Genomic DNA, 20,965 nt, shown 5'->3' with positions numbered 1-20,965 from the left:
GGATCAGATTTCGTTGAAAAGTTCGTACTGGTTTGACGGTTTTCGTTTTTATCGTTCCTGAAAATGCATGCAACCAAGCTAAATGTTTTCATGTCTTGTATAAACACACTACTTGTTTAACTGTGAGTCATTGCTACGGGTGACACAAATTAAAAGCCAACTGGTAATTGGCTAATAAATACGATGGAGCGACACGCCGTAACAAGCTATGTGTTACATACGGGTGACTCTCTACTCTGTGTATGTAGTAACCGATTTCGTCAGAAGACGTGCCGATGTTTTTACAAAAATTAATTTCGAGACAACAAATGCATTTTCCCTTGCTTGACAATTGAAGGGACAGAAAAGTAATTTTGACTTAAACGAAATTTCACATAAATGAAATGCGAGTCATCCGAACTGACCAAAATATAAAAGGAAAAAATTGGGAAATTATTTCTACTCAAACGGAATTTCGACTCAAGCGATTTGGAGACAACGCCCATAGGGTAAAAAGAGCAAATTCTTTAAAATCCGTCATCTATAGGAATCCATGGATGCTGTCCCCATTTTGTTTGAAGCATGCTTATGTAGAAATGTCTGGATTCTGTCCCAGTTTGGTCTGACAATGCTTGGATGAAGAGAATCGATTTCGTATAAACAGTGGGTTTCGGCCCCATGGGACTAGAGAGGCGGGGTCCAGTAGTGGGAAAAGATAATATTTAAAACCTACTTCTTCTATAGGAATGTTTCGATTTTGCCAAAAGTTGGTCTAAATCATCCTTTGGTGAAGCTGAATCAGTTTTGAATAAACTTTTAGTTTCGGCCTCCTCGGGTGGGAGGGGCCTGCCTGGCTCAATTGGGGATATAGAAGAAATTCTTTAATATCGTTCCTCTGTCGGAATGATTCGATTTATTCCAGATTTCGTTTGAAGCATCTTTGGGTGAAGTTTTGTACAATCGATGTATTTAACCCCTTTGGGGAGGAGGGACGGGGCCTACAACGGGAAATAGATATAAGTGTTTTAGATACTGGTCATTTAGTCTAAATTAATCGACTTTAGCAAATAAATCTGGTGAGCGATAAAGTCCCTATGTGCCTCTTGTTAAGTAGTTTCCTATTTACAAAGCTTACACGATATATTGTAATCGATTGTCTCGCTTTTTAGCTGAGGACAAGATTCCGGTAAAGGTCAAGTTGTCGATAGTCTTGAATGTTCCAACAACCGCTCTATATTGATCATTTGAATGCAAACCAAGACTTCAAATATTGTTTGTGCTATAATCATTTAAAAATTTTTTTCAGAGGCAAATTAGTCGAAGTAATGGGCCAAAGAAATATCAATTTTGTATAAACAGTCTAGGCCCCCATGGGCGGGAAGTCAGGTGTTCAATCGGATACAGACAGCAAGAGCGGGAAATCTGGGGTTCAAAAGGATACAGACAGCAGAGCGGGAAGACAGTGGTTCAATAGGATACAGAGGACAAGAGCAGAAAGTCAGGGATTCAATAGGATACAGACAGCAGAGCGGGAAGACAGGGGTTCAATAGGATACAGAGGACAAGAGCAGAAAGCCAGGGATTCAATAGGATACAGACAGCAGAGCGGGAAGACAGGGGTTCAATAGGATACAGAGGACAAGAGCAGAAAGTCAGGGATTCAATAGGATACAGACAGCAGAGCGGGAAGACAGGGGTTCAATAGGATACAGAGGACAAGAGCAGAAAGTCAGGGATTCAATAGGATACAGACAGCAGAGCGGGAAGACAGGGGTTCAATAGGATACAGAGGACAAGAGCAGAAAGTCAGGGATTCAATAGGATACAGACAGCAGAGCGGGAAGACAGGGGTTCAATAGGATACAGAGGACAAGAGCAGAAAGTCAGGGATTCAATAGGATACAGACAGCAGAGCGGGAAGACAGGGGTTCAATAGGATACAGAGGACAAGAGCAGAAAGTCAGGGATTCAATAGGATACAGACAGCAGAGCGGGAACTCAGGAGGTTTAATAGCATACAGACAGCAAGAGGGGGGAGTCAGGGGTTCAATAGGATACAGACAGCAAGAGCGGGAAGTCAGGGGGTTCAATAGCATAGAGACAGCAAGAGCGGGAAGTCAGGGGTTCAATAGGATACAGACAGCAAGAGCGGGAAGTCAGGGGTTCAATAGGATACAGACAGCAGAGCGGGAAGTTAGGGGTTCAATAGGATACAGACAGCAAGAGCGGGAAGTCAGGGGTTCAATAGGATACAGACAGCAAGAGCGGGAATTCAGAGGTTCAATAGGATACAGATAGCAAAGTCTGTAACTTCCTATTTGTTCTATAGTAATGATTGGATATTGCCCAAATTTGGTCTAATGTACTCTTGAGCGAAGGGGAATCAACCATGCAGCCCCTTTGAGAGGGAGGGGCAGGTCCTAATAGGGGAAATATATTTATTCTTAAAACCCTACTACTCCTGCAGGAATGAATGGATATTGCCCAAATTTCTGTCAGAGGTATTCTTTGGTGAATTCAATTCTGTATAAATGGTGCATCCCGGCATCTTAGGGCGTGATATGTGGATCCAATTGGGAAAATGTACCTTCAAATCCTTCTGCCGTACAATGATATTGTCCATGTTTTGTCTAAAGCAATTTTTTATGATTAGTGAATCTAGTTTCTGATTGATCACAAAGCCGAGACCCAATAGAGAAACTATATCAGAAGTTGTTTTTGTCATATTTGAAATTCTTTACTCTTAATAGCTGAATAGCTAAATTAGCCACATGAGCAATGCAGGCTCCTTGGGCCTCTTCATTTCATTGGTTTAAATTGTTACCATATTAATCACTCACCATCGTTCAATGTCTCATTAATTTCAATCATAAATGTCCATCGGATCATTCCCATCACAATTCGTTGAGGGTCAAATTTATGTTACATTGTATCTATTTGTTGAGAAAATATTTACATGCATACAGAGATAGTAATACAGAGAAAATGATTGTCCGTTTCATGGCAGCTGTAAAATGTACCATTTTTGCCACAAGCTTTAATTAAAACAGCGAAAATTTAATCCCTCGAAAATTAACATCTTTGCAGGATTCTGTGATGGTTGTGTATATTGTGTATGATAAACCTGAGACGGTTGGTAACATTGTCAACACAAACACTACACAAACAACCATAAAAGGACAAGTACTAAACTGTTTTCGTCGAATATTGAATACAACCAGGACAAAAGACACGGAGGCTCGCGAAAAGCTATCAGAAAAAGACCTTATACAACGATGCCTTTGTTTTATTCACAAATTTGGTCTGGTTTTTATGAATTTCGGTTTGGGTTATGGTACTGTTAACTTTTAATTTTCCCAATGATATCGTCAAGGCGACCATGAAATTTCTGCAACATCTTCACAAATATACAGAAGCAATCTGTGTCTCTCTATAGAAATCACGTTATCGTCCTTGTAGCGGTATTCAGCAGTTGTGGCAACCGAAATTCGTTCAAATCAAGTATCATATGATTAGAGACACAAATTCTGTTAAAACATTCTCCTCGCTTGTTTTGAAGAGAGTGATGTTTCTAGTTTGCGCTAGAAATTGGCCGTCTTGTGTAAAGCAACAACAAAATAACCTTTGGAGAAATCACTGCACACGATATCACAAATAAATCTGTCCAAACCGAACCTTGTTGTCGTGTCCAATTCTTGGCAGTGCCCTCTGGCCGAGTTTGATGTCCGAGATCTCGTTTGAAATGGAGTCCCGAGAGTAAAGCAAACATTTCTGACAGGACGTTTTGAGATTAACTAGACACAAACTGTCGTAACGGCAAATACACAAGCACAACGCTAGACCACTACTATAATAGGCAAACGTCACCGCAAAGTTAATTTCTCGCGAAATATATGCGCCTTCAGCGTTGGACAACGTCACCCCAAAGTATATAATGGAAAAGAAACATGACGTCATTGATGACGTACAGAAGATGCGAAGACTTGAATAGTCTTCTTGAGAAAGATTCTTGTCAAAGGCAGACATTGTGAAGGGATTGCGTGCGTACAAGACAACATATACAATTAGGGAGAGCGCAAGTGGCAGTAATGTATTGATGACCAACTGGTAACCTGACCAAACCGTGGCGTGCACGTGTGGGGACGTAAAGTCAACGGTGCACTGACCAAGACCTGCAACAGAGAAAACGTCATATCCTTGTATAATCATGTAAAAATAAACAATGAATCAACAGGCTGTATCGTACAACGTATGCTTCGTATACCTGTAGAGATATAAGGTCAGTTTACCTCTATGCTATCTTCGTTTATCTCTAGTTAAATAAGGTCAGTTTACCTCTATGCTATCTTCGTATATCTCTAGTTAAATAAGGTCAGTTTACCTCTATGCTATCTTCGTATATCTCTAGTTAAATAAGGTCAGTTTACCTCTATGCTATCTTCGTATATCTCTAGTTAAATAAGGTCAGTTTACCTCTATGCTATCTTCGTATACCTGTAGAGATATAAGGTCAGTTTACCTCTATGCTATCTTCGTATACCTGTAGAGATATAAGGTCAGTTTACCTCTATGCTATCTTCGTTTATCTATGCTATCTTCGTTTATCAGTTTACTCTAGTATCTTCGTAAAGAGATAAGGTCAGTTTACCTCTATGCTATCTATCTCTAGTTAAATATCCTGTAGAGATAAAGGTCAGTTTACCTCTATGCTATCTTCGTATATCTCTAGTTAAATAAGGTCAGTTTACCTCTATGCTATCTTCGTATACCTCTAGAGATATAAGGTCAGTTTACCTCTATGCTATCTTCGTTTATCTCTAGTCAAATAAGGTCAGTTTACCTCTATGCTATCTTCGTATATCTCTAGTCAAATAAGGTCAGTTTACCTCTATGCTATCTTCGTTTATCTCTAGTCAAATAAGGTCAGTTTACCTCTATGCTATCTTCGTATATCTCTAGTTAAATAAGGTCAGTTTACCTCTATGCTATCTTCGTATATCTCTAGTTAAATAAGGTCAGTTTACCTCTATGCTATCTTCGTTTATCTCTAGTCAAATAAGGTCAGTTTACCTCTATGCTATCTTCGTATATCTCTAGTTAAATAAGGTCAGTTTACCTCTATGCTATCTTCGTTTATATCAAATAAGGTCAGTTTACCTCTATGCTATCTTCGTATATCTCTAGTTAAATAAGGTCAGTTTACCTCTATGCTATCTTCGTATATCTCTAGTTAAATAAGGTCCTCTAGTATCTTCGTTTATCTCTAGTCAAATAAGGTCAGTTTACCTCTATGCTATCTTCGTATATCTCTAGTTAAATAAGGTCAGTTGACCTCTATGCTATCTTCGTTTATCTCTAGTTAAATAAGGGTCAGTTTACCTCTATGCTATCTTCGTATATCTCTAGTTAAATAAGGTCAGTTTACCTCTATGCTATCTTCGTATATCTCTAGTTAAATAAGGTCAGTTTACCTCTATGCTATCTTCGTATACCTCTAGAGATATAAGGTCAGTTTACCTCTATGCTATCTTCGTATATCTCTAGTCAAATAAAGTTTACCTCTAAGGTCAAATAAGTTTACCTCTATGCTATCTTCGTTTATCTTTACCTCTATGCTATCTTCGTTTATCTCTAGTCAAATAAGGTCAGTTTACCTCTATGCTATCTTCGTATATCTCTAGTTAAATAAGGTCAGTTTACCTCTATGCTATCTTCGTTTATCTCTAGTTAAATAAGGTCAGTTTACCTCTATGCTATCTTCGTATATCTCTAGTTAAATAAGGTCAGTTTACCTCTATGCTATCTTCGTTTATCTCTAGTTAAATAAGGTCAGTTTACCTCTATGCTATCTTCGTTTATCTCTAGTTAAATAAGGTCAGTTGACCTCTATGCTATCTTCGTATATCTCTAGTTAAATAAGGTCAGTTTACCTCTATGCTATCTTCGTATACCTGTAGAGATATAAGGTCAGTTTACCTCTATGCTATCTTCGTATACCTGTAGAGATATAAGGTCAGTTTACCTCTATGCTATCTTCATATATCTCTAATGAAATAAAGCTAGTTTGCCTCCTACAGAGTTGGCGAGGAAAATTTCTCGAGGGAGCGTTAGATTAGTTGGCCAGTGGTTCCAGATTCCTATGCGAATCGGTGATAAAAGATAATAATACGTAATCCCAATGAACATTGGTTATGTCCGAAACATTTGTAGCGTGATCACGTGCATTAGACAACGTTCATACGCTCGTTGACGCAATGTAATTAATACTCACTCTGAGACGGTACGTATATAGTAACATAGTTCCTGTATTCCGCCTGGTCAAGTTGTGCCGTGAACTCCAGGTGTTCCATCCCCAGACTCCACAATAGTTCTTCGTGCCATAGGTGTCGCGACAGTAGTGGTCGGAGTCCGTCCGCCTGATAAGCTGACAGAAATGACCACGCATGCCGTTCTGTCCACGCGCGTAGCAGAAAATGAAGACCTCGATCTCCCCATATGTAACGGGTGGTGGACATGCCATAATCTTGTTCTAAACGCTTCACAAACCAAGGAATAGGATCGGGGATTTTACCAATAACAGCTGCTTGATGAAGTAGAGTGACATGAAATCTTTCCTCGTCCATCTTGTCTGCGTGTGATAAATTCTGTCTGGTTGAGTTACCCGAAATGATGAGTGTCACGTGACCTGTAGATAGGAAGGAAAATGTCCTTAAGTGCACACACTGCAAATCCCTTTATTCTGACAGATGACATATTATTTCTCCGTCCCTGGAGATAGCTATCAGAGAAACAAGAAAACTAACACAATTCTTGCAACAGCTATGAACACTTCCACTTAATAGTATTTGATAAAGCTGCCCATTCTGCGGTGAATGGAAATGAAGATGTATGTTAAATCGTCTCTGTACAAAGTTAGTTAGTTAGAAATAAGACAAAGGTTCCCGATTCGCCCATTTTTATTAGACAAAGAAAGATGTTTAATGAAGACCATGGCAGATCAAAAATAGTCGGTTTCATACTTACCATTTATTTCATCTGAGTTCATTTACCTGTGCTTTTAACTGTTACCTGAGATATGATACCATATACTATAAATTAATTTAGATTTAAAACAAAAATGTTTCTTTTAAATTAATAAAAGAGCAAAATGCATAGCCATAATACCTGAGATGATATGCATCCAATGTTTCGTTTCGTAGGTGATCAGGCAAAATTCAGTGTAACGTCAACGACAGGTACACAAAGATTGAAAAACAAAACATAGTGTTGAAGATTTGATCATCTGATTTTCAATCAATGTTGCAGGATAAATAGAATATATGGCTAGTGTCTTAAATATATAAGCTTCATTTTGGCTTGGGACAAGAAGACAAAAGGTGCTTGCCCGAGGCTCGTCACTCTCGTCTTTCTCCTCCATCGCCTGACATTTTAAGACACTGACCATGTATTATCTATTTAATACAAATTAGAGATACAGAAGCTCCAGATGATGAATTAAAATACATCTTACAGCTGTACCGACTTTCAATACGGGTCAGTGATGTTTAGGGTTTCATTCTGTAAAGGTATTTCAGCTAGGGAACATCTTTTTTTCTGTGTTATAAAAAATATTATTCTTATTTTTCCACGATGCAAAATATCCTGAGCAATCAAAGCTCATTATACACAGCGTAATATAACACAAACGAATGTTTAATGATTACGTAAACAACCTAGTATATTGTCTGTCTGAAGAGGTTTATTCACTATACATTCAAAATTGTATTGAAAGGTGTTTTATGTATTTTGTCCTACGTACAATCTATACTAACGGAAAACTTTGTTTACCGAAAAAAAATATTTTGTTTACCAAAAAACTTTGTTTACCGAAAATTCAGACAAAAAAGTGATCCGAATATTTGTCTCATTGATAATTTCCTAATTAATGTTTTGAAGTGTTAAAGCTTGTTCTACTAGAAAGAACTTTAAACTTTCGATTTGTTCCAAAGGTATCCGCATGAGTTGTTCTTCTTCTCGAGTTTCGAGCCTAGGCATATTACGAGAAAAGTCCAAAGGTCTTGTGTTTGTAGGTAGAAGTGCATGCACTATATCACAGGATCGTTGTTTTGCTGCAGATCATTTTGTCAGGAACATGCAAGTGGTAAGAAAATCTCAGTATATCCGGACTTTTTGTTGGACGGTTTGGGATGTACGAACACGGTACGGGACAGTCCGTAGGTATGACGAGTGCGCGTGACGTCATATCGGCAGAAATACGTATATATAAAGTAACATTTGTGTTAACGGTTCCAGCCTCTTCAATGACTGTTAGAAGCATTCCTGGACTTAGATCAGTTCCAGAAGCGTACCATACAGATCGCGAGAGGCAGACGTTCGCTCGCGATGTCCCGCTATCTGCTACAACTTCACAGAGTGTCGCATTAAGCAGGGTACAGGACACATCTGAGATTCACTAAAAGGAACTGATCTGAATTACTATTCACGGACGAGTCCAAATTTGACATTGATAGCAGTGGCGGTCCCAGCCGAGAGAACATTACAGTGACGGTACCGGCCGAGAGAACGTTACAGTGACGGTCCCGGCCGAGAGAACGTTACAGTGACGGTCCCAGCCGAGAGAACATTACAGTGACGGTACCGGCCGAGAGAACGTTACAGTGACGGTCCCGGCCGGGAGAACATTACAGTGACGGTCCCGGCCGGGAGAACGTTACAGTGACGGTCCCGGCCGAGAGAACGTTACAGTGACGGTTCCGGTCGAGAGAACGTTACAGTGACGGTCCCGGCCGAGAGAACGTTACAGTGACGGTCCCAGCCGAGAGAACATTACAGTGACGGTACCGGCCGAGATAACGTTACAGTGACGGTACCGGCCGAGAGAACGTTAGGGTAACGGTACCGGTCGAGAGAACGTTACAGTGACGGTTCCGGTCGAGAGAACGTTACAGTGACGGTCCCGGCCGGGAGAACGTTACAGTGACGGTCCCGGCCGGGAGAACGTTACAGTGACGGTCCCGGCCGAGAGAACGTTACAGTGACGGTTCCGGACGGGAGAACGTTATAGTGACGGTCCCATCCGGGAGAACGTTTCAGTGACGGTTCCGGACGGGAGAACGTTACAGTGACGGTCCCGGCTGGGAGGACGGTCCGGGCCGAGAAAACGTTACAGTGACGGACGTTTTACCAAGGGTCGTTAGTTCGGTGGAGGGAACATTATGGTCTGGCCCCCTGTGCATTACAATGCATGTTAGGATCCCTTTTGTTTACATGTAAGGCAGCTTGACCGGTGTGCTCTACCGTGATGGAAATACACATGATCACGTTCTTCGTAATGGTACCAATATTTTGCAGCAGGACAATGCACGACCTCATATTGCACGTGTTGTTGGGTCATTTCTATAGCAACAGAACGCCATCGTACTACCTTAACTTGCAGTGCCATCAAATTTGTCTACGGCCGGACATGGTTAGGATGGAATTTAGCGACGTCAGGAGACGAATCCTACCGTGACGTTGGACGCATTACGTCGTACTTTGTCAGGTTTATGGCAGATCATTCCTCGAGTTTGATCAGTCCTATGTAGATGTGTGACATGCATCAATTGCCATTGGTGGACAGACACAATATTAAACTTGAGAAATTAGATTTGCATCCGACTTCAAAATATGATATAAGGCAATGACGTTAAGACATCAATTGAAAATGACGTAAAAATGGGTGCCATGTTTGATTTCGTGCAAGATGCCGGCAGTTGACAGATTCACAGGATTTTGAGAGACGCAAATTCATGAAGTAGATGGGGAAGGTTTGCGGTCGTCAAATTGATCCCATTGGGATCGCTTTCTCTTCCGGAACACCTCGTGTTATTTTCCTTGTACTTTAGCATAAATCTTGTTGTAGATCTTTGTTTTGTATTTTGTCCCTGTTTTATTGGATTAGAGTGTTCATTATGATTGTGTTTGTATGTTCTTTGTTGTTTTGCCTCCGCATTATGACTTTACAAAAAGTAATTATTGTGATTTATGTGATAAAATGTTTTCCATTCTTATGAAACTCGTCTCCAAGTTTTCATTTTTGCTCACCAATGCTCGCACAGGTCGCAGTCGGAGCAATACATCATCTCTCTTATATCACACACATCTTTGTTGAAAATTTGTGTATCGTGAGAATTGATTTCTTTTTGGATCTAAGAACATCAAAGGCTTGTCACATGACGGTCACATGATTTGTTGCATGTTGATCACATGATTTGTTGCATGTTGATTTCATGGTCTTTCTACACTTACCACGAAAGTTGGAATATTCTCCGAGTCCGTAGAGAGGACCAGTGGCCACGAGAATGATCAGTACATACATCCCAGCCACCAGGATGTTCACGTTCTTCTGGGAAAAGGTGGACGGATGCTCGGACGCCAACAGAAACCGGAAATACCTTAAAACAGAAACCGGAAATACCTTAAAACAGGAAGACATATTTACTGGTTTTTCATTATTCTTCTGTAATTCTCAGAATTTGGGCAATTTTGAGTCCGTGCTGTTTGGGCTGAATTAGCATGATTGATAAAGGTAAACTAAGGTATTAAGCTCATTGATTTTAAATACTTGTACTGTTACAATATTAAGAACAATACGAATGTATTACAATTAAGATGTATTGAAAAACAATGAAAAAAAAAAAAAACCAAAAAATAAAAAACAAAAAACAAAAAAACTAAACAAACAAAAATATAAAACAAACCAAATCAAAACATCCATTTTAAGATTCAACAAGAGTTTAGGGGCCTAAACGGCCACCTGAATGAACTCATAAACAGAAACAATTGAGATGAATGAGTGGTATCGAGAAGAGAAAATGAGAAATGATATTTGGAAAGGAAGAGAAGAGTTTTACGGAAGTTACAACTGGAAGTCATAGAATTAATTAACAGCGGGACTGTATGATTTACATTTTTGGTTAACCTTTGGTCATGGAAGGTTTCTATCAAGTTTCACTCAAATCGGTTCAATAGTTTTCCAGAAGAAGTCAAAAATGTAAAAAAAAAAAAAAAAAATCCAGACTGACGACGGACGACGTCGGCCAAAAGGGTATCGCAATAGGTCAATAGGTCACCATGAGACCTTACTAGAGGTTCAAGGGGCTTGCATCGCTCATCTGGCTAATTAAAGATGTTCTGCCATTTAACAAAGAATTTCAAATATCACAAATATTTCCTGCAATAATTTGGGTCAAGGTCTTGAGGTCAAACAGAAGTCAGATTCACCATTCATACTCTAGTTGATACAAAAGTTCCTTTCACCTAAGTATGCTTCGGTCCAAATCGGAAGATTCAAGGCAATTTCCACAAAAGAACAAATCTAAATAATTTCCTCTGTTCTCCTTATTGCACCCAGCCCTTCCGATCCCAGGGAACTGAGACCCAATGTGAGAAAATCTGGGCAAAATTCCATTATATCTAAAGGAGGAGTGGGGATCTGCTTCCCCAAAGGATTCATCTGACAAAATTTGATAAAATTCATTTCAGTTATTCATGACTAGTACATGTTCCTATCAAACAGTCGACGGACGCCGCGAAATGGCATCACCTGGTGAGCTTAAAAAAGTATATTTATACATAATTTCACATCAAAAATAGTATTCTCTTCCTCAATAGGTCATAAAATTTTGGTTATAGAAAACGTATCATTTCAATTTGGTGTCCAACAATCGTAACACTAATGAGTGTCATCAAATCTCAGCATACAATAAAAAAGATCCGTATGACAAAATCAATATAAGTTTTGTTTACAGACACTGACCAGTGAAGTCTGTATTTTAACACCTTTTGGTAATCTACAGACACTGACCAGTGAAGTCTGTATTTTAACACCTTTTGGTAATCTACAGACACTGACCAGTGAAGTCTGTATTTTTACACCTTTTGGTAATCTACAGACACTGACCAGTGAAGTCTGTATTTTTACACCTTTTGGTAGTTTACAGACACTGACCAGTGAAGTCTGTATATTGACACATTTTGGTAATCTACACACACTGACCAGTGAAGTCTGTATTTTTACACCTTTTGGTAGTTTACAGACACTGACCAGTGAAGTCTGTATTTTTACACCTTTTGGTAATTTACAGACACTGACCAGTGAAGTCTGTATTTTTACACCTTTTGGTAATCTACAGACACTGACCAGTGAAGTCTGTATTTTTACACCTTTTGGTAATCTACAGACACTGACCAGTGAAGTCTGTATTTTTACACCTTTTGGTAGTCTACAGACACTGACCAGTGAAGTCTGTATTTTTACACCTTTTGGTAGTTTACAGACACTGACCAGTGAAGTCTGTATTTTAACACCTTTTGGTAATTTACAGACACTGACCAGTGAAGTCTGTATTTTAACACCTTTTGGTAATCTACAGACACTGACCAGTGAAGTCTGTATTTTAACACCTTTTGGTAATCTACAGACACTGACCAGTGAAGTCTGTATTTTAACACCTTTTGGTAATCTACAGACACTGACCAGTGAAGTCTGTATTTTTACAGCTTTTGGTAATCTACAGACACTGACCAGTGAAGTCTGTATTTTTACAGCTTTTGGTAATCTACAGACACTGACCAGTTAAGTCTGTATTTTGAAACCTTTTGGTAATCTACAGACACTGACCAGTGAAGTCTGTATTTTTACACCTTTTGGTAGTTTACAGACACTGACCAGTGAAGTCTGTATTTTGAAACCTTTTGGTAATTTACAGACACTGACCAGTGAAGTCTGTATATTGACACATTTTGGTAATCTACAGACACTGACCAGTGAAGTCTGTATTTTAACACCTTTTCTGTATTTTTACACCTTTTGGTAATCTACAGACACTGACCAGTGAAGTCTGTATTTTAACACCTTTTGGTAATCTACAGACACTGACCAGTGAAGTCTGTATTTTAACACCTTTTGGTAATCTACAGACACTGACCAGTGAAGTCTGTATTTTAACACCTTTTGGTAATTTACAGACACTGACCAGTGAAGTCTGTATTTTTACACCTTTTGGTAATTTACAGACACTGACCAGTGAAGTCTGTATTTTTACACCTTTTGGTAGTTACAGACACTGACCAGTGAAGTCTGTATTTTAACACCTTTTGGTAATCTACAGACACTGACCAGTGAAGTCTGTATTTTAACACCTTTTGGTAGTTTACAGACACTGACCAGTGAAGTCTGTATTTTAACACCTTTTGGTAATCTACAGACACTGACCAGTGAAGTCTGTATTTTAACACCTTTTGGTAATCTACAGACACTGACCAGTGAAGTCTGTATTTTGAAACCTTTTGGTAGTTTACAGACACTGACCAGTGAAGTCTGTATTTTGACACCTTTTGGTAATCTACAGACACTGACCAGTGAAGTCTGTATTTTTACACCTTTTGGTAATCTACAGACACTGACCAGTGAAGTCTGTATTTTTACACCTTTTGGTAATTTACAGACACTGACCAGTGAAGTCTGTATTTTTACACCTTTTGGTAGTTTACAGACACTGACCAGTGAAGTCTGTATTTTTACACCTTTTGGTAATCTACAGACACTGACCAGTGAAGTCTGTATATTGACACATTTTGGTAATCTACAGACACTGACCAGTGAAGTCTGTATTTTTACACCTTTTGGTAGTTTACAGACACTGACCAGTGAAGTCTGTATTTTAACACCTTTTGGTAATCTACAGACACTGACCAGTGAAGTCTGTATTTTTACACCTTTTGGTAATCTACAGACACTGACCAGTGAAGTCTGTATTTTTACACCTTTTGGTAGTTTACAGACACTGACCAGTGAAGTCTGTATTTTTACACCTTTTGGTAATTTACAGACACTGACCAGTGAAGTCTGTATTTTTACACCTTTTGGTAATTTACAGACACTGACCAGTGAAGTCTGTATTTTTACACATTTTGGTAATCTACAGACACTGACCAGTGAAGTCTGTATTTTTACACCTTTTGGTAGTTTACAGACACTGACCAGTGAAGTCTGTATTTTTACACCTTTTGGTAATTTACAGACACTGACCAGTGAAGTCTGTATTTTAACACCTTTTGGTAATCTACAGACACTGACCAGTGAAGTCTGTATTTTAACACCTTTTGGTACTGTACAGACACTGACCAGTGAAGTCTGTATTTTTACACCTTTTGGTAATTTACAGACACTGACCAGTGAAGTCTGTATTTTAACACCTTTTGGTAATCTACAGACACTGACCAGTGAAGTCTGTATTTTAAAACCTTTTGGTAATCTATAGACACTGACCAGTGAAAGTCTGTATTTTAACACCTTTTGGTAATCTACAGACACTGACCAGTGAAGTCTGTATTTTAACACCTTTTGGTAATCTACAGACACTGACCAGTGAAGTCTGTATTTTTACACCTTTTGGTAGTTTACAGACACTGACCAGTGAAGTCTGTATTTTAACACCTTTTGGTAATTTACAGACACTGACCAGTGAAGTCTGTATTTTAACACCTTTTGGTAATCTACAGACACTGACCAGTGAAGTCTGTATTTTAACACCTTTTGGTAATCTACACACACTGACCAGTGAAGTCTGTATTTTTACACCTTTTGGTAATCTACAGACACTGACCAGTGAAGTCTGTATTTTAACACCTTTTGGTAATTTACTGACACTGACCAGTGAAGTCTGTATTTTAACACCTTTTGGTAATCTACAGACACTGACCAGTGAAGTCTGTATTTTAACACCTTTTGGTAGTTTACAGACACTGACCAGTGAAGTCTGTATTTTAACACCTTTTGGTAGTTTACAGACACTGACCAGTGAAGTCTGTATTTTAACACCTTTTGGTAGTTTACAGACACTGACCAGTGAAGTCTGTATTTTAACACCTTTTGGTAGTTTACAGACACTGACCAGTGAAGTCTGTATTTTGAAATCTTTTGGTAGTTTACAGACACTGACCAGTGAAGTCTGTATTTTTACACCTTTTGGTAATCTACAGACACTGACCAGTGAAGTCTGTATTTTTACACCTTTTGGTAATCTACAGACACTGACCAGTGAAGTCTGTATTTTTACACCTTTTGGTAATTTACAGACACAGACCAGTGAAGTCTGTATTTTTACACCTTTTGGTAATCTACAGACACTGACCAGTGAAGTCTGTATTTTTACACCTTTTGGTAATCTACAGACACTGACCAGTGAAGTCTGTATTTTTACACCTTTTGGTAGTTTACAGACACTGACCAGTGAAGTCTGTATTTTGAAACCTTTTGGTAGTGACCAGTGAAGTCTGTATTTTGAAACCTTTTGGTAGCTTACAGACACTGACCAGTGAAGTCTGTATTTTGAAACCTTTTGGTAATCTACAGACACTGACCAGTGAAGTCTGTATTTTTACACCTTTTGGTAATCTACAGACACTGACCAGTGAAGTCTGTATTTTTACACCTTTTGGTAATCTACAGACACTGACCAGTGAAGTCTGTATTTTTACACCTTTTGGTAGTTTAGAGACACTGACCAGTGAAGTCTGTATTTTAACACCTTTTGGTAGTTTACAGACACTGACCAGTGAAGTCTGTATTTTAACACCTTTTGGTAATCTACAGACACTGACCAGTGAAGTCTGTATTTTTACACCTTTTGGTAATCTACAGACACTGACCAGTGAAGTCTGTATTTTTACACCTTTTGGTAGTTTACAGACACTGACCAGTGAAGTCTGTATTTTAACACCTTTTGGTAATTTACAGACACTGACCAGTGAAGTCTGTATTTTGACACCTTTTGGTAATCTACAGACACTGACCAGTGAAGTCTGTATTTTTACACCTTTTGGTACTACACACTGACCAGTGAAGTCTGTATTTTTACACCTTTTGGTACCTTTGAAGTCTGTATTTTTACACCTTTTGGTAATTACAGACACTGACCAGACACTGACCAGTGAAGTCTGTATTTTTACACCTTTTGGTAATCTACAGACACTGACCAGTGAAGTCTGTATTTTTACACCTTTTGGTAGTTTACAGACACTGACCAGTGAAGTCTGTATATTGACACATTTTGGTAATCTACAGACACTGACCAGTGAAGTCTGTATTTTTACACCTTTTGGTAATCTACAGACACTGACCAGTGAAGTCTGTATTTTTACACCTTTTGGTAATCTACAGACACTGACCAGTGAAGTCTGTATTTTTACACCTTTTGGTACTTTACAGACACTGACCAGTGAAGTCTGTATTTTAACACCTTTTGGTAGTTTACAGACACTGACCAGTGAAGTCTGTATTTTTACACCTTTTGGTAATCTACAGACACTGACCAGTGAAGTCTGTATTTTAACACCTTTTGGTAATTTACAGACACTGACCAGTGAAGTCTGTATTTTTGACACCTTTTGGTAATCTACAGACACTGACCAGTGAAGTCTGTATTTTTACACCTTTTGGTAATCTACAGACACTGACCAGTGAAGTCTGTATTTTTACACCTTTTGGTAGTTTACAGACACTGACCAGTGAAGTCTGTATTTTAACACCTTTTGGTAGTTTACAGACACTGACCAGTGAAGTCTGTATTTTAACACCTTTTGGTAATCTACAGACACTGACCAGTGAAGTCTGTATTTTAACACCTTTTGGTAGCTTACAGACACTGACCAGTGAAGTCAGTGAAGTCTGTATTTTAACACCTTTTGGTAATTTACAGACACTGACCAGTGAAGTCTGTATTTTAACACCTTTTGGTAATCTACAGACACTAAGTCTAATTTACAGACACTGACCAGTGAAGTCTGTATTTTAACACCTTTTGGTAATCTACAGACACTGACCAGTGAAGTCTGTATTTTTACACCTTTTGGTAAGTCTACAGACACTTTTGACCAGTGAAGTCTGTATTTTAACACCTTTTGGTAATTTACAGACACTGACCAGTGAAGTCTGTATTTTAACACCTTTTGGTAATTTTGGTAATTTACAGACACTGACCAGTGAAGTCTGTATTTTAACACCTTTTGGTAGTTTACAGACACTGACCAGTGAAGTCTGTATTTTAACACCTTTTGGTAGTTTACAGACACTGACCAGTGAAGTCTGTATTTTAACACCTTTTGGTAGTTTACAGACACTGACCAGTGAAGTCTGTATTTTTACACCTTTTGGTAATTTACAGACTCTGACCAGTGAAGTCTGTATTTTGAAACCTTTTGGTAATTTACAGACACTGACCAGTGAAGTCTGTATTTTTACACCTTTTGGTAATCTACAGACACTGACCAGTGAAGTCTGTATTTTTACACCTTTTGGTAATTTACAGACACTGACCAGTGAAGTCTGTATATTGACACCTTTTGGTAATCTACAGACACTGACCAGTGAAGTCTGTATTTTTACACCTTTTGGTAATTTACAGACACTGACCAGTGAAGTCTGTATTTTAACACCTTTTGGTAATCTACAGACACTGACCAGTGAAGTCTGTATTTTAAAACCTGACCAGTGAAGTCTGTATTTTTACACCTTTTGGTAATTTACAGACACTGACCAGTGAAGTCTGTATTTTTACACCTTTTGGTAGTTTACAGACACTGACCAGTGAAGTCTGTATTTTTACACCTTTTGGTAATCTACAGACACTGACCAGTGAAGTCTGTATTTTTACACCTTTTGGTAATCTACAGACACTGACCAGTGAAGTCTGTATTTTTACACCTTTTGGTAATCTACAGACACTGACCAGTGAAGTCTGTATTTTTACACCTTTTGGTAATTTACAGACACTGACCAGTGAAGTCTGTATTTTTACACCTTTTGGTAATCTACAGACACTGACCAGTGAAGTCTGTATTTTTACACCTTTTGGTAATCTACAGACACTGACCAGTGAAGTCTGTATTTTTACACCTTTTGGTAATCTACAGACACTGACCAGTGAAGTCTGTATTTTTACACCTTTTGGTAATTTACAGACACTGACCAGTGAAGTCTGTATTTTTACACCTTTTGGTAATCTACAGACACTGACCAGTGAAGTCTGTATTTTTACACCTTTTGGTAGTTTACAGACACTGACCAGTGAAGTCTGTATTTTAACACCTTTTGGTAATTTACAGACACTGACCAGTGAAGTCTGTATTTTAACACCTTTTGGTAGTTTACAGACACTGACCACCAGTGAAGTCTGTATTTTAACACCTTTTGGTAATCTACAGACACTGACCAGTGAAGTCTGTATTTTAACACCTTTTGGTAATCTACAGACACTGACCAGTGAAGTCTGTATTTTAACACCTTTTGGTAATCTACAGACACTGACCAGTGAAGTCTGTATTTTAACACCTTTTGGTAGTTTACAGACACTGACCAGTGAAGTCTGTATTTTAACACCTTTTGGTAGTTTACAGACACTGACCAGTGAAGTCTGTATTTTAACACCTTTTGGTAATCTACAGACACTGACCAGTGAAGTCTGTATTTTAACACCTTTTGGTAGTTTACAGACACTGACCAGTGAAGTCTGTATTTTAACACCTTTTGGTAGTTTACAGACACTGACCAGTGAAGTCTGTATTTTTACACCTTTTGGTAATATACAGACACTGACCAGTGAAGTCTGTATTTTTACACCTTTTGGTAGTTTACAGACACTGACCAGTGAAGTCTGTATTTTAACACCTTTTGGTAATTTACAGACACTGACCAGTGAAGTCTGTATATTGACACATTTTGGTAATCTACACACACTGACCAGTGAAGTCTGTATTTTAACACCTTTTGGTAGTTTACTGACACTGACCAGTGAAGTCTGTATTTTTACACCTTTTGGTAATCTACAGACACTGACCAGTGAAGTTTGTATTTTGAAACCTTGTGGTAATCTAGAGACACTGACCAGTGAAGTCTGTATTTTTACACCTTTTGGTAGTCTACAGACACTGACCAGTGAAGTCTGTATTTTTACACCTTTTGGTAATTTACAGACACTGACCAGTGAAGTCTGTATTTTAACACCTTTTGGTAATCTACAGACACTGACCAGTGAAGTCTGTATTTTTACACCTTTTGGTAGTTTACAGACACTGACCAGTGAAGTCTGTATTTTGAAACCTTTTGGTAATTTACAGACACTGACCAGTGAAGTCTGTATTTTTACACCTTTTGGTAATCTACAGACACTGACCAGTGAAGTCTGTATTTTGACACCTTTTGGTAATCTACAGACACTGACCAGTGAAGTCTGTATTTTTACACCTTTTGGTAATCTACAGACACTGACCAGTGAAGTCTGTATTTTTACACCTTTTGGTAATCTACAGACACTGACCAGTGAAGTCTGTATTTTTACACATTTTGGTAATCTACAGACACTGACCAGTGAAGTCTGTATTTTTACACCTTTTGGTAATCTACAGACACTGACCAGTGAAGTCTGTATTTTTAAACCTTTTGGTAATTTACAGACACTGACCAGTGAAGTCTGTATTTTTACACCTTTTGGTAATTTACAGACACTGACCAGTGAAGTCTGTATATTGACACCTTTTGGTAATTTACAGACACTGACCAGTGAAGTCTGTATTTTTACACCTTTTGGTAATTTACAGACACTGACCAGTGAAGTCTGTATATTGACACCTTTTGGTAATCTACAGACACTGACCAGTGAAGTCTGTATTTTTACACCTTTTGGTAATCTACAGACACTGACCAGTGAAGTCTGTATTTTGAAACCTTTTGGTAGCTTACAGACACTGACCAGTGAAGTCTGTATTTTGAAACCTTTTGGTAATTTACAGACACTGACCAGTGAAGTCTGTATTTTTACACCTTTTGGTAGTTTACAGACACTGACCAGTGAAGTCTGTATTTTTACACCTTTTGGTAATCTACAGACACTGACCAGAGAAGACTGTATTTTAACACCTTTTGGTAGTTTACAGACACTGACCAGTGAAGTCTTTATTTTAACACCTTTTGGTAATCTACAGACACTGACCAGTGAAGTCTGTATTTTAACACCTTTTGGTAGTTTACAGACACTGACCAGTGAAGTCTGTATTTTAACACCTTTTGGTAGTTTACAGACACTGACCAGTGAAGTCTGTATTTTAACACCTTTTGGTAATCTACACACACTGACCAGTGAAGTCTGTATTTTAACACCTTTTGGTAATCTACAGACACTGACCAGTGAAGTCTGTATTTTAACACCTTTTGGTAGTTTACAGACACTGACCAGTGAAGTCTGTATTTTAACACCTTTTGGTAATCTACAGACACTGACCAGTGAAGTCTGTATTTTAACACCTTTTGGTAATCTACAGACACTGACCAGTGAAGTCTGTATTTTTACACCTTTTGGTAATCTACAGACACTGACCAGTGAAGTCTGTATTTTAAAACCTTTTGGTAGTTTACAGACACTGACCAGTGAAGTCTGTATTTTAACACCTTTTGGTAATCTACAGACACTGACCAGTGAAGTCTGTATTTTTACACCTTTTGGTAATTTACAGACACTGACCAGTGAAGTCTGTATTTTAACACCTTTTGGTAATCTACAGACACTGACCAGTGAAGTCTGTATTTTTACACCTTTTGGTACAGACACTGACCAGTGAAGTCTGTATTTTTACACCTTTTGGTAATTTACAGACACTGACCAGTGAAGTCTGTATTTTTACACCTTTTGGTAATCTACAGACACTGACCAGTGAAGTCTGTATTTTTTTTACACCTTTCTGGTAATTTTTTGACACAGTGAAGTCTGTATTTTTGGTATTACACCTTTTGGTAATTTACAGACACTGACCAGTGAAGTCTGTATTTTTACACCTTTTGGTAATCTACAGACACTGACCAGTGAAGTCTGTATATTGACACATTTTGGTAATCTACAGACACTGACCAGTGAAGTCTGTATTTTAAAACCTTTTGGTAATTTACAGACAC

The 20,965-nt window shown here is 38.5% G+C and overlaps 1 protein-coding gene across 1 annotated transcript in view; it reads right to left on the bottom strand.

Moving 5' to 3' along the window:
* Positions 1 to 3,259: 3,259 nt before the first annotated feature.
* Positions 3,260 to 20,965, bottom strand: part of LOC132556923 (uncharacterized) — a 38,172-nt gene continuing 20,466 nt past the window's right edge. The window contains exons 2-4 of the mRNA XM_060221377.1: positions 10,267 to 10,435; positions 6,251 to 6,664; positions 3,260 to 4,151 (exon numbers count right to left, since the gene is read on the bottom strand). Coding sequence (XP_060077360.1) covers positions 3,628 to 4,151; positions 6,251 to 6,664; positions 10,267 to 10,435 — 1,107 coding nt within the window. The 3' untranslated portion in view covers positions 3,260 to 3,627. The remainder of the gene's footprint in view (positions 4,152 to 6,250; positions 6,665 to 10,266; positions 10,436 to 20,965) is intronic.

Source organism: Ylistrum balloti, unplaced genomic scaffold (genome assembly GCF_031769215.1).
Source record: "Ylistrum balloti isolate Yb309-2 unplaced genomic scaffold, AGI_CSIRO_Ybal_v1 Utg370606, whole genome shotgun sequence".
In the NCBI taxonomy this organism is placed as follows: domain Eukaryota; kingdom Metazoa; phylum Mollusca; class Bivalvia; order Pectinida; family Pectinidae; genus Ylistrum; species Ylistrum balloti.
The sequence above is the reverse complement of the archived record's forward strand: the minus strand, read 5'-3'. Positions and strand labels throughout refer to the sequence as shown.